Source organism: Xiphophorus hellerii, chromosome 5, assembly GCF_003331165.1.
Source record: "Xiphophorus hellerii strain 12219 chromosome 5, Xiphophorus_hellerii-4.1, whole genome shotgun sequence".
NCBI classification, from domain to species: Eukaryota; Metazoa; Chordata; class Actinopteri; order Cyprinodontiformes; family Poeciliidae; genus Xiphophorus; species Xiphophorus hellerii.
The window spans coordinates 32,886,572-32,901,752 of NC_045676.1; the positions used below are offsets into that span (position 1 = coordinate 32,886,572).

General features: G+C 37.5%; 1 protein-coding gene across 2 annotated transcripts in view; it reads right to left on the minus strand.

Annotated features, from left to right (window-relative positions):
- LOC116720704 (protein sidekick-1) overlaps window positions 1–15,181 on the minus strand; it is a 493,826-nt gene that overhangs the window by 159,828 nt on the left and 318,817 nt on the right. For both annotated transcript variants that reach the window (XM_032564100.1, XM_032564099.1), the window contains exon 5: window positions 13,120–13,253. In XM_032564100.1, the coding sequence (XP_032419991.1) occupies window positions 13,120–13,253 (134 nt within the window). The remainder of the gene's footprint in view (window positions 1–13,119; window positions 13,254–15,181) is intronic.

Genomic DNA, 15,181 nt, shown 5'->3' on the forward strand with positions numbered 1-15,181 from the left:
GCTTTGCTGTACAATATTGTCAAAACTAAGATTCAAATGCTCTGCTTTTTTAGATGCAAAAGGATCCTCGGGGAACAGAAGGATCAAAACGCAGAAAACTCAATTAAAAATGTGCATTGCTAACATAATGCAAGGTAGTGGGTTTAAGTCCCTAGCCACTATAAAAAGCGGCAACAAACACAACAGAAAAAGGTTTGGATGTGTGCAAAAACAACAAAAAGAAATTAAGAGTGTGGAAGTTCAGGCTCCTGCAGGAGAGCATAAGTATGTGTACTTTAACCACAACATAAAATCTACTAGTAATATTAATACAACTTAATTATGACTAATTATGACTTAGTAATTTAACAAGGTTAGAAGTGACAATGTTACACACCTTTCAAACGTACCAGTTTAGATAAGTGGCATTGCCGAACATAAACACAGTTAGTATTTAAGCAGTTTCAGTTCCCGTTATTGCAGCTGGGATGGTCTTCAGTATGTAGTCCATGGCCTTCACAGGGTCCCGAAACTCCTTACTGTCCTCTTTGTATGTGATTTTGAGTCTTGCTGGATAAAGTAATCCGAAGCGCACATCGCTCCGTCCCGTAAAGCTTTCCGTGCATCGGAGAAGGCGGCGCGCGCCTTGGCGACACTGGTGGTGTAATCCGGGAAGATGGCGATCCTTTTACCCTGGTAGGTCAGCGGGGCTTTGTCCCTGGCTCTTCTCAGGATGTCAGCGGCGTCTCCATCATAATGCAGCTTGGCGATGATCACAAAGGGTCTTTCTCCGTCTCTTGGTTTCGTCAGAGCAGCTGTTCGGTGTGAACGATCGACTTTTACATCCTGGTCCATCTGGAGCGCTTCTCTGATCATTTTTGAAACCTCTTTAGGATTGGCGGACTTCGGCTGTTCCTCAACACCAACTATACGGATATTTCCGCGCCTCATCCTCCCCTCCATGTCCTCACATTTGTCCCCTATCTTAACCAGCTCGCTCTGAAGCTCGGTGAAGGTGGTCTGCAGAGTGTTTACCTCATCAGACCATGTAGACAGTCCACCTTTCACGTCTTCAATGTCCGTTTTAATTGAGGTGATTTCTGCACGGATGGCGGTGGCATTGCTGGCTATTTCGGCCCTCACTGCATTGATGTCAGCTCTGAGAGCGGTGAACTCTTCAGACAGCGCACTCCTCATTTCCTCCCTTATAATTTTGGAGATTTCCCCTCGTATAGAGGTTAGGATATCGGCTCTCAACTCCTCACTCATACTAGGGCTCTTGGATGTGGGTCTTCGTCTTCTGGAGTACGCTGCCTTTTGGCTCTGGTGTTAGCCTTTAGCTTTGCTGTGTTACCATCGTACTTGGATTTTCAAAGTTTATCCGCCATTTAACAAGTAACGTCCATTGGAACAGAATTCTTTATAGTCCAACACCTTTATCAATCCGATTTAGGTCACAATTAGTGAGCAGTTGTGGTTTTTAAAGCGAAAATATTAATAAGCCTGCAGGAGCTCTGAAATATCCGTCTTTACTCCATCTTGGCTCACTAGCGCCCCCCTGCTTTTAAGCTTTTAAAACTGAGGGCTGGCAGGTGGTAGGGTCTGCGACACTGTCACACACGCACACACACAAAAGACACATCCCACATAGCACATTCCCAGTCACAAAATACACACACTCACTCTCTAGAGAGACTAAAATACCTCCAATTAGACACGCCACAGAGCAACTGGGATGGGACCTGGAGCACAGACACACACTTGCACACAGTCGCTCAGACACAAGTGCAGAAACGTGTGCACTGAAGGAACCGGAGCAGATTCTCGTTTAAGAGTCAGCGATGTGGAAAAGAAACATCTGGCAGGGCGGGGAAATGAGCGGAGAATGAAGCAAACAACTCAAAGACACATTTGTCTGCGGAAATAATGATACAAATGTTTGCCCCGTGCACAAACTCCTGCATGCTCAAAATGCTCATGAAGTATGTCAGACGGATTTCATGAGCATTTTAGAAAATGATACCTTGTCAGTAATGCACATGCATGTAGTACCTTACCTACAGACCAGCAAATTTTGTCACAACCACCTCAAAAAAGCCTTGTTGGGTTTTCCCATTCATGTTATTATTTTTTGTGAGAAATACACAGAAAATCTCATAATTAGGAAGTGGAAGGAAAATTACGCATGGTTTTCAAAATGCCCCCCTTTGCTCTAAGCCCTTAATAAAATCTAGTGCAATCAGTTGTTTTCAAAAGTTACCAAATTACTAAATGACATTCTGCTGTTTGTAAGTTAGGCTCAGAATAAAAGCAGAAGTTCTGTGAAGGACAAAATAATAAAATAAGTCCTCTATGACAGCGTGGACTCCCTTCTTCAATTTGCCACAAGCAATTATGATGTACACAACAAACGTGCAAAATAACAGGTGCTGGTCAGATGAGACTGAAACTGATCTCTGATTTTTATGGTGTGGTGATCACACCATAAAAAATGATGATGGCAGAATTATGCCGCAGGGATGATTTCTTCAACAAGAGTAGGAAGGTTGCTTAGCACTGACAGAAAGATGGACTAAAACAAGAAGAACATCCTTGAACTAACCTTAACACCCCCACCAGGTGTTACGGTTGTTTTCAAATCAGTCCAGTATGTATAAAAGAGGGATTTTTTTATACATATATACTGTCAGGATCTGTGTTTATTTAGAGTTTTCTGTGTCTTTGAGTCTCCGTGTTGTCCTGTCTCCCCCTTGATTGTTCCCAGGTGTGTCTCGTTCTGTGATTACCCTCTGTGTATTTAATGCCACCTGTGTGTCTGCGTCTTTGTCGGGTCCTCGTCTAATGTGCGTTCTGTCCTCCGTGTCATCCAGTCGTTTTAACGGTTGCTACCGGCGTCGAGCCCTGGCTTCCGCTCGGCCGTGCTGCCCATTTGCTGGACTGTGTCTTCATCATTAAAATCTATTATTCATTCTTACCTGGGTCTGCTGTGTCTGCCTCACCACCTACACCACCACCACTTCATGACATATACATAAGAATCAAACAAAATTCTAGTGACTTGAAGTCTGATTCGTAAATAGAAAGTATAAAAAAGTTCAATGGATGTCAGTACTTTTGCATGGCTAAAAGTATTCTCATGACTTTTTTGTGTTTCTTCTCTACTTTTCTTTCATGACATGTAGAGGTATGTGTTTGCTGATGTCAGCAGACTATTTTAAAGCTGTTGACAAATTCCACTCTGACTTCTCAGGGTCACACAGTGACAAGCCCTGCTTGATGGAGGGAGAGGAAAAAAGAATCAACTGAAAAAATGGGGAGAGGTAAAATTTCAGACACAAGGGGAGTCTCCGGCTGGAAACGGAATCAAATTCAGACAAACCTTCTTCCAATCACCAGAGCAGTGTAATCAAGCCCAGACTCTTACCCGTCCTCTGCACACACACATGTACACCCCCACAGACACATGCACGCACACGCAGAGTAAATGATGATGGTTATGAAAGGATGTGAGGTTAAATTACCATGTTTTGCCTTAGGTTCTTTCTGTGTGTTGTTATTTCATCAAGGATTTATCTTGTCAACTCTTCTGGCCTATTCATTTGCATTATTGTATCAGCACTTGAGAAAATAACCTATCTGTCCTGAGCTTTATTTGCTTGAACAAGAAAAGTTATTTATGTGTAGATTCACCAACTACCAAAGAATAAAAGGGCATCTTTACAAACCTTTTAAATTTTATGATTTGCAAAAATCTGAGGTCCGGTTTCATGTCAAAGTTCCAAACTTTGCAATTGGATACTAAACAGATATTTTCTAATACAATTATGTTTTTGATTGTCATGCAGATCAGGAAAATACTTAAATACAATACCACATAATTCTGGACATATTTTCAAACTGTGTTTGAAACCTCTGTAATACACTTCATAGCCATATGAAACATATGCATATCAAGCTAAGCTCATAAACTTAGCTCAATGAAACTAAGCTGTGAGAAGAAATTTGGAGGAACCTTGGAGGACCTTTCATGCAAAGGTCAGAAAAGAATGATCAATTCTGACGAAGAGATCAGTTGCAACACAGAGAAACAATCTTAAAGTTTTTTTCTGTAATCATTTTTTTCTGATATCAGTGAAGTAAATCATTAAAATTGGAAACCTGTTGCTCCAAACTGAGAACTTTGCACCCTTATTGGTGGTTTCTATAGTTTCTAAAAGTAGAATATGAGACAGCTCTTTCAAATATCAGGCTCCTCTCCTGTGGAACCAGCTCTAAGCTTAAAACCTTCTTTTTGATAAACAGCTATAAGACCTAGATAAAATAAAAATGTACCCACTTCTTACTACTCTCCTGTTAAATGCATGGGAGTGTCAGACCACAGATGAAAACTAGTCATGACTAATTTTCGCATAATTTGTAATATTGTCCCTTTTGAAAAATAGACAATTCATGATTCTTAGTCTTCCACCCATTTCAATGGAAGCAGTAGCAGTCTTCTTCTCTTGGTAGAACCAATTGGCCAGGTGTTTCTCTTTCACTGCAACACCTCTTGTTTGGCTTTGTTTCTTTCCTAAACATAGTCACTAAAACTGTTATCATTAGCACGGCTAATTTTTTTTAAACATAAATGTGTACTGTTACGGTCCGACCAGTAAGGCACAAGGACAAAGGCATATATGAAAAAATATTTTCTATTTATTTTTCAAAAATTCTTAACAAAAGCCTTTCAACAGCAAATCTCAAAAATATAACAAAATGGGCCCAAAAGAAATCAACTAAGGCATACCTAATTCAGGATAACAAACCAAAAACTGACCTCACACAATGAACACACAGGGGAATTTATACACAAAGGCTAGCCTACACAAACGAGGAGGGGTGGGAGATGAGACAAAGACAAACAATGCATAAACATAAATAAGTAATTCAAACCAACACATTTTGACTACAAAACAACTATAAAAACAAAACAACCTAACACCAAAATTGTTTAAGGAGTTATGCTATTAATAGAGAGAGAGGCAGGTCCTTTAACATCAAGTCCCCTGTTTCCAGCAGCCTGATGGTTTGTTCCACTTCCTGGTTTGCCTTTCAACCAGTCCTCTCACTCAGCCAGTCCTTCAAGCTCAGCAAAACAAAATAGTTAATTCAAATAAACAAAAGGAGTTTACTAAATGTGTGCACTCATAATAGTAAACAACCTAATGCAATAAACACAAAAAGAGTGAAATTATAAATGTATTGTGTGAAAACATTGAAATAAATACTAACACTGGGGAAACAAGGGAGGAACCTCCACATGTACCATAAAAAAGGATGTGTCTTAGAAAAAAAAAAATAATTTCTTTCCCATGTTGCCACATGCTCTTTGGGGAGGAGGGATTGCTGCAAAGTCTACAACTTAATCAAACTGGCTGGGTTTCCTTAGATAAGCAACTTTTTACCGGCTGGAAAAACTGAAATAAAAATCCAATCAAATTTGATTGTAATTGATTGTGAAACTATCTGGACTGATTTGAAAACAAATTGGATATGTTTGTCTTACAAAGTGGCTTGAAATGAAATTTGTAGGAAATGGTTGATAGATTAATAAACTAAGCTAAACTGATTTAAATAACTGATAATGAGCCAATTTTTTGAATGTGGTATTTGTGCCCTTTTTTAAAATTTCAATGTGACATTAACTATCACCGTAAAAAAACAAGTACAAAAACTCACCATGTATTCAGCTATGAACTGAGATTATATTGTAATTACTACAGTGATTAAACTGCTCACCCTGTCCTGCCATCACTTCTGGAAATGCACACAAAATCCATAAATGTGAACCTAGAATGTCCGTATGTCAGGGAGTGACAAGTCTCATTTTATTTTGTCCCGTCTCTTTATTTTGTAAACTGACCTCCATACTTGATGATGATTATGGAGAGTGTTTCTGGTCCTGTGAGTGCCAGACGTGAATGTTCTGTCTGTGTGCTTTAATGTTTGAGTTCTCCCACAGTGAGGGTTCTCTGTGGGAATGCTACACTGCTCTAATGGTCTGATTTACAAATCTACAAAGACTTCTGCTGCTGTGAAAGGAACAGCCAGACAAGCACGATCTCTTCAGGGCAGCATGCAGAATGACTGACTGTTATAATTGACAGGTCCACATGTGTGGTTGAGTGTGTAACAGAGAGAAAGAGAAGAAGAGGTTATTGCAGGTATCCACGAAGCTCAATTAATTGCAACAGGGGTCTTCATACCCTGTCAAAAGAAAAACCCTGAGGCCATTAGTTTCTCTAATGCAAACACAGAGAGGCACACTAAAATCAACTGGTGTGCTGTATCACTCCTCTATAAGAGCCACACTTTGATGGTAGATCTGTCCTTCCTCTTATTAGATATTCAACAGAAACATAAACTGGGTAAGAAATCATGGTACTGAATACTAGGTTGGCCTGTTATGTTCTGTAATATCCAGCAATCCACTTGTGTTAATAGAAGATGTACTATAAACTTATTACATGAACTGCATGCATCACTTTCTCTGTCTTGTACTTTGAACAATCTAATGCATATTGTATTGAAGAAAAATGTATTAAGCATACTGTTTTTTGCATTGACCAGCTGGCATGTTAGACCTTTTGATAAGCAATATGCAAATGAAAGTATAACATGAAAAGTGTATATTATTCTACACTTTTCATGTCAGAAAACCATAATGTTAGAAAACCATAATTTTTTCTAATTATGGTGCATATTTTGAAATAAATGCATTTCCGAAAATCATTGCCTCTTTATTAAATGTTTATTTTCCAAAGGATTTTTAAAAGTTCAAAACGATGTCAAGTATTCCTATTTAATATTAATTAAAAATAACTTATTTATTTTTAAAAAATACTCTGAGAGTTAATATTGATATTTGTTTGAATTGTATTTTTTTGAGTTGTTACTTTTAAGATTCTATAGTTGTGTGTTTAAGTATTGTCGACAATGTCTTCCAGTAACATAATTACCCAGTAATATTTTAAGTTTTCTGTCAACTTAACATCTTTTAATACAAAACCCTGGTGGACGGCCTCAGTGCCCTGACCACCGGGCTTAGCAAGTTTTCTTTGGAAAACCCTGAAGGCTTTACTCATGGTTTGCTGTGTTGACTTTATTCTATAGGGCTGCTCCTAGTTTCAATTTCAAATTTCATGCTTGTCCATAATTCAACTCTTCAGGTTCCCAGTCCTTTTGCCTTCTACTGTCATAATTAGGGATGGGAGTTGATAAGAATTTGGCAATATGAACCTCACTTATTGATATAATTCCTTATCGATTATCGAATCAATTCTCACTGAAGTAGGAAATAAATGATTTAACATTTTTAATTTAAAATATGCACCACATTATATTTGATCCAAACTAAATTAAAGCTGGCTTAAAAAAACAAGCACCAAGCCTCCCTCTGTCAAATCAATATTTTAACATGAAATGGAATTTTTTCAACAGCAACAGTTTGCTGCAGGAAGAATCTTTAAAGACATAAGGTGTGAAAAAGACCCAGTCAGATGTTATTTCTTATTATTTACTCACCTCTGCCATTTTACTCTTCTCTGCCTCAATGAGGGGGGTAGTTTACCTCTGAGAGCTTATCTCTGAGCCAGTCTCACTTTGGCTGTTCTCATCAACTACAGTCATATTCAATAACTTAATTATAACTTAATTATTAATTAATTTGTTAGTACTTTAGTTACTCAACTCACAAGTTAAACACATTATAGATTAATTCCACGTCGACTGTGTTAAAGCTTTTATTTCTGTTAATGATTATTTCTTGCTTAGAGCTAATGAAAGCATGGCATTTAAGATTAAAGTAAAAATAAAGCAACTAAAAAATGTAGAAATATGAGTCTAATGAAAAATATGTATAGTACCTTCTTAAAGGTTGTTTTCAAAATGTACTTTAATCTGACAAACGAACATGGAACACATATTCCCATTTATTGAATATGTTTAAATGTTGATATGAGATGTAGATTAATCAATAGTTTGGCACCAACATTAATATAATAACTAGGACCTGGAGGAGTTTAACGTTACCTGGGACAGTTATGGCAGAAAACACTGTGCTCAAAGCTCTCCTCCTTGAGAGTCACTGTCATCGCTAAGCAACGTATCAAACAGTTTACATTCATATAAATCACTTGTATTTTGTATAGTCAGCTGCCTGAGGATGTTGGAGGTATTTCATCCATTTATTGTGGCAAAAGCCCTGCATAAGTTGCAACTACCCTTGTATCATCTTTTTTGGTGAAATGTGCCCATACTTTAGAGCGCTGCTGCCTGGACTCCATCTGGGATATGTTCTAAGTAAAAAAAAACAAAGAGTGTACAATACATCATCACTCAAATACACCTTGCGTATGACAAGGGGAGTAGTAGGGCAGGTAGATTAACAATAGTCAGAAAGTGGAAGGACATATGGATGAATGACAACTTAGGCAAGCAATAGTCATAAAATCCAAACTATTTTTCCAGAGGGTACTCTCTTCTTCTGTACAGATCAGAAAAAAATCCTTTAGAAAAAATTCCCTTTCACACTCTCCAGATGGTAGGAACCCTGCCTTTATGATGAAATCCAACTTTTTCTCCCCTGACTAAAAGCGCCAGTCTATAACACCATATGTCGTTGGTGGTGATAAATAGCTGCGGGAGCTGTTTATTTTAGAGGCAGGCTGTACTTCCAGTGATTACGGTGTGTGACCTCTCACCGAGCGTTTGAGCTGCTATCAATTGTGGCAGTTCCAGCTCGACCACGGATGACAGCATCTCTTATTTTTAGCAGACTAGAACACTTTTAAAGGATGTTGGTCAAGAAAAAGCAGATAATGAATTTGTCAAGTAGGTTGATCACAGAGTTGACTCTATCATATCTTTTATCAGTGTTTACATGTTTTTAATTAGCCAAGAAAATGACAGCTTTTGAAATATACAGTCCAAGTCATTCAAGTGAGACTATATTTCCTGAGCTATTTTGCATACAAGCGTAAAAAAGATACAACTACATAAAACTTGCAGCTTACATTCCCAACAGTCCAAATATGAAAATCTTGTTGATCATGAATCACAACATTAATCCTGTATTCTACTGTCTCTATTAGTCCTCTTTCTCTCAGCCTCTTGTCTGCTGAGTGAAAGGTCTGAATAACAGAAGGATCGGAAGAATAGAAAGTAGGTACCTCATTTATTCTGAAGAATTTCTGAAAAGAAAGGACAACATTTTCAGAAATATGACTGACAGCTATGCCCTACCAGTGAAAGCAGCCTAATGAAATGAAGACAGAAAAAAAGAAAACAGAGGGAAGAGACAGAACTGTAAATGAATAAGAGAAGGAAGAACATAAGAAAAACTGGTAGTAATTTGAATGATTTACCAGAACCAGGCGAACTGCCCAACGCCTCAATTAGCTTCAATTAAATCTCATTTGGCAAGTAGCTCTTCACTTACTGTAAATTTTCTTACAGCAAACTTTGGCTTGTCTTTGTCAGTTCACTGTTGTATGTCCAATATACTTTCTCATTCACAAAATTTTAAGAAAAGTAAAAGATCTGCACTTCACCAGCTTTTAACTTCCAAATGTTTTTTTTTTTTTTTATCTATCTTAAAATGTACAAAAACTCTAAGGACTGCAAAACTAATTAAATTTAGTTCTAAGGGTGAGGAACAACATAAATCTGGTGTATGTGAGTACCCCAGTTTATGTCAATATTAGAAGAGGAGTGAACAGGCATGCTATCAAAGCAGTTGTGGATGTTTTTGTGAGCATAGAGTTTAAGAGTCACATGAATGCAACAAAGGATGCAGGAGTTTGTCATTAAATACTTTTGATTTTTACCATGTCTGGTCTTTAGATTGATGTTTTTTGCTAAGTAGAAAGTGATGGCAGCTTCCTCAAAGAAACAATCTGGTAAACAAGTTCGAGAACAACTTAATACCCATTCCATTGACAATGGAGAACTTGCTAGGTTTGTTAAGATAGCTGTAGAAGATGCTATTAAGGAAGTCATCATTACACTGGTAGAACAAATGGTCACCCAACTTTCAACCAAAACACAAGCCACGGTGGCGGAACAGCTTTAATGTACATTTAAATTGAATGCACATTGAATTTCAGATTCAGATGTCAGCCATTCAAGTGGATACCTTGTCATGTATAGAGCGCATGGAAACCACCAAAAGCCACCTGATGCATGTAGATGATCACCTCTCTACATCAGTGAACAATCCAACAACACTGTGGGCTATGCTGAAGGATAAGGCAGCTGATTTGGAGAACTCTAAAGATATTTGTCTGGACTGGTGCATAATGATCTGAAAAAGCAGATCGGCATCTGATAATAAATATTCATGCAGCAAAGACAACTGATTTCCCTTGCTCTGTTTTGTCTCTAAATGCCGAGAAAAGCTTTTGACAGACTGGAGGACAACATTCAGAAATACTTACTTTCTAAAAAGACAAAAATTGAAATTTTGTCAAAAACTTTAGCCACTTACTTCTCTAATATTCTTGGACTTTTGAATAATTCTTTCTTAAAGTTAAACAATGGGATTCAAATACCCATTTTTTACCGGTTTCAGATTGATGGACAGGATAAGAAGTTTTTCTAAGGAAATTTCTGATGATTCTCCATCTTTGCAGTGTATTAAAACACACATGCATCCTCCAGAACAGAAAACTGCCAAAACTCCTTTTATAGAGGTAGTCACTCCAGCAGATGATCCATTAATCAAGCATATTTGATCAGTAGAACTTGATTGCTACTTTTTCTCCTAACTTCAATGGAAGCAGCAAGGGTGTGCTTAGTTTTTCTTTTCTACATTATTTTAATTTAATAAAATAGTGACGATGTGGAAAGTGAGTGTTTTATGACTCTTGAACTTGATTAAGCTCAGTTCATTTATATTATGCCCTGATACATAAAAACATATATTCAAACAGGAAATCATTTTAAAATTATACTATATGTTTTAAATATTGATGAAACGATCTGTATGTTTATATGACATACTCAAAAAAATATGAATCTATGTTAAAATATTTGTTAGGTAATGCATTCCTAGTTATCACATCATTCCTTTTTACATCACTTTAACTCATCAGTTTATAGCTGAGTTTTTATTTGATCCCTTCATCTATTTTTTATAGATTTCAATAAATCAAATCTGCCTTTAGACAACAAGGGATGTTTACTGGGGAAATGTTTATTGTAAAATGCACACACAAAGTGAAAGAAACACAAACACACAGAGATGTTTATGACTGGGGACTGATCAGTGAAGCCTAACTATACCTTTAACATTCCCTAAAAAATGCCCAGGGGAGCGCTTCACTCTGACAGCAGTAACAAGGTGCCATGCTTATATTTATGTGATTGCGTGTGTGTTTTCTGTGTGTACGTTTGTAGACAAGGATGCCAAAGGATACAACCCCGTAAAGAGAATCTAATTAAAACACCACACAGCCACAAGGGACAGAGTATTCCCTCCCTTTCTCTCTTTCCGGTTTAAACATAGTGGGCACTTCAACTCAAGGACTGTTAGACAGTAGAGTCCATCCTTGGGCCTCCAAGGAGAGAAGATATAGGGAGAAGAATACTAAACAACAAGTCATTCAATTTATAAGAGGACGTGATGTAGATAGAAATATGCATTCAGGCTGAAATTTAAACTCCAAAGTGTGATTCCGTTGAGTAAAACCAATTTCCTCCAAAATAAACAAAAGGCTGTCTGTCCATCACAACACCGAGTAGTTTATTGACCAAGATGTATAGATTTTTGCTAATTGCATTGTTTTTTTGTTGAAGTAGTATGTCAGCTATGGAAAGTAGCATTTCAGAGTGTATCTGAAATCCAAGATGAAACTGCATAGTCTGAAATGACTATGCAGAGCGGACGGTTCTTGAATTACACCCTGATCTTAAGTGTGAATTGTTGAGATTGAACAGACAATCTCAAAGTCAATCAAAGTTTCGTATGGCACTGCCCAAATAAAGCACAGATAATATTTAAAGGAGCGGTTTTATGTATTTTGTAGTTCATATGATGAGCTCAGTAGGTCACCGGGGGCCTCATGCATGCGCACAAAGAAATGTGGGCCGCCATATTTTACGCATAAGTCGACATGTATAAAAATTAACTTTGCGTCAAAGTTTGCGTAAATATACGCACACTTTTTTGCTGCCGTGAAAATGTGTGACAACCACGTAAACTTTTTCTGTGGACAATATCAAACTACAAAGCCTCAAAACTCACCTAAATACACTGAAATCTGACTATATTCAGTGTCATCTAGACCAAATAGCATCAAGCCCGATATTTTTCATGATTTTAATATTTTATTGTTTAAACGTAAACGATGAAACTGAACCGCATTTATCCTCAGACAATAAGCTAACATGCACACAAAATAAAGAAAATACAAATAAAGGTATGTGAAAAACTCGCTCAAATGTAAATAGTACTTTTTCTCAGTTTTTGTGTCATAAAGATGTAACGCATTGGTCAGTGTGCCGAAGCACATGAAATGCATCTATTGGGTAATTTCATTCTCACTAAAAGAAGAAAACAGGGTTGGATCAGCAGATTAACTCAAACCTGCTGATAAAAATAATCAACATTATTATTTTTAAGGTGATCAAGGTGTGTGTGCAATCACACGTATATAAGTAGCTGTGCAAAGGTGAGAAATTATTTTGTAACCTTGGCCAGATCTGTGCCTTGCTGTAATTCTGTCTCTGAGCTCATTGGGCAGTTCCTTCCACCTCATGATTCTCATTTGCTCTGACATGAACAGTGAGGTCTTACATAGACAGGTGTGTGCCTTTCCTAATCAAGTTCAATCAGTTTAAATAACATACAAGGTTGAACAAAAATGCTTCTCAGTTATAGTTACATTGAGTAGTGTTTACATGAGCATGATTGACAGAACAAAAACCTTTCTCGTCTTTTATATCCCCTTTTAGATCCTATAAAAGGGGATATAAAAGGTCACTGTTGGTCTCAAACACTGGCTGGTTTGGTTACAGTCTAATGCCTCACACGCTGTTCACATTAAAAGCTTTTTTTGATTTTCTATCACCTCTTCCAGATTCAAAAAGTGTTTTTCTTACCTGAGATGCTGAGGTAGACAGCAGGGCTTATCACAATCTCTCCTGTCATCTCGTTCACCGCCTCTACATGGTAACGTCCTGCATCCGCCGCAGTGGTTACCAGGACAACTAGCTGATTATCCAAAGTGATGGCTCTGCAGGGCATAAATAAAACACACCGTCAACATGGGTGTGCAACAAAAAACAACACAACATCTCATTGGATAAACATGCAACTTTCTAACGTCGCTCGGTCTCTGACAAGAACAATGCTCAAACGTAGACTCTGACAAGAGCAAAGTAATTGTCGCCAAGATGATTCAGAATTCATAAGTGGGAGAAGGAAATATTGAATGAAAGCATTAGAATAAGCTAGAGGATTTAGAGTGCTTAAATAAATCTCTCCCACTATCCCACAGATTTATATCTGGCTCATTTTGTTTAACTTTGGATCCTTTTGGCCATTTGTTCTTATTGTTTGTGTATCTTTCTTCTTTCTACAGATCTGACTTAATTTTTCCATGTTCAAGCAGGAACCAATATGCCACAAGCATGCGGCATACTGCAATACAAACACACAAAACAGCCTTAAAAAATACAGAATCTGAAACAGTTTTCCTTTGAGCACAGGAAGAAAACAAAATATGCAAGCTGATTTTATGTTGCTGTTTCGTGGGAGCATAATAGGAAGAACGACTCTGAAGGGGGAAAGATTGCAAAAGGTGGTAACAAGGGTGAAAATTTATATTCGTAGTACTTAGATTTTCTTGTATTTGAACTAGTCTGACAACAAATGCCAGCAGGCAGGCGAGATCGGCGGGATGTTTTTAGTGATGCTACTTGTGTTTTGAGCGTGTAACTGGATGGCATACTGCTTCAAAATTCTAACTGAACAGCCTCACTGAAGTAAAATCGATATGACCAAAGGGAGAATGAAGCTATATTAAATTGAGATGTCTGTCTTTTATACTCATATTCTCTATCCATGTCCAAACAGTGGATGCTGTTCGCTCGCACTCAAGAGTCCTTTGAGAAACACTCTGCAGGTCTCATATATTTAATATAATTATTCACTCTACTTATTCACAGATTATCTGTCTTACATCATACTGTCACAACAAGGTGACAGTTTCAACCAAACATTGTTAATAAAAGATACATTCCACGGCTTTACATCATATTCTAAGTAAGCACAGACACATCATTTGTGTGTGCTGATACAAATTTCATTAGCATTGTTTAGCAGTCCTTTTTTTTACAAAAAAAATTATCAGGAATGCAAATTACCTCCAAAGTTATCAGAAGGGGAGAAATAAACACTTTATGTCATGCTGATTTTGTATACAAGGAACAAACAAGGAACAGAGACTGATATAAGAACTTATTTTCCCAGAAGGCCCATGAGCCCAATTTCAGTTTCTAGGAGGAAGAAGATTGTCGCGATTGTCTGATACGGTTAACAACTGGTTTTTATGCCCACTTCCTGTCTCCTGCCTCTCTGTCATCCTGTAAGATCCACAACTGCATGGATATTTATATGTCAAGCCTAGAAAGTTAGGCATAGAGATAAATCATAATTAGTCACAACACCGGAATGTGATTAATCTGTAGGCCTGTCGCAATAAACAAATCAATTAATCGCACAATAAATGAAAATTATCAATCTCATTTCAATTTATCGGCTTTATCATTTCTTCCTGCCTTTTTCTCTTTCTATTGATGACATTGGATGAAAAAAGGCTCAACTCCGGCGATCTCCACTGACCCCTCCCTTCCTCATTTCCCAGCGCACACTACACGATCTTAGAATTGTTGGCTGATCGTAGGCCCATTTTCAAAACCTAAGAGACCACACACTAGCCAACAAAAAACTGTAGGTATAACAGGTTCAATCGGGTTCGATCATGTTGTGTGGTGTCCAAAAATGGGTACAAAATAATGGCTACAAGTCCAGTTAACTAATTTTAAAACCAGGCATTAATCAATGTTTTACTACAATCTACTTGCAATGCATGTGGCTAGTGTCACCGTAAAGTCCTACATTCATTAAATGATATTCATTTAATGCATGAATATCATTATA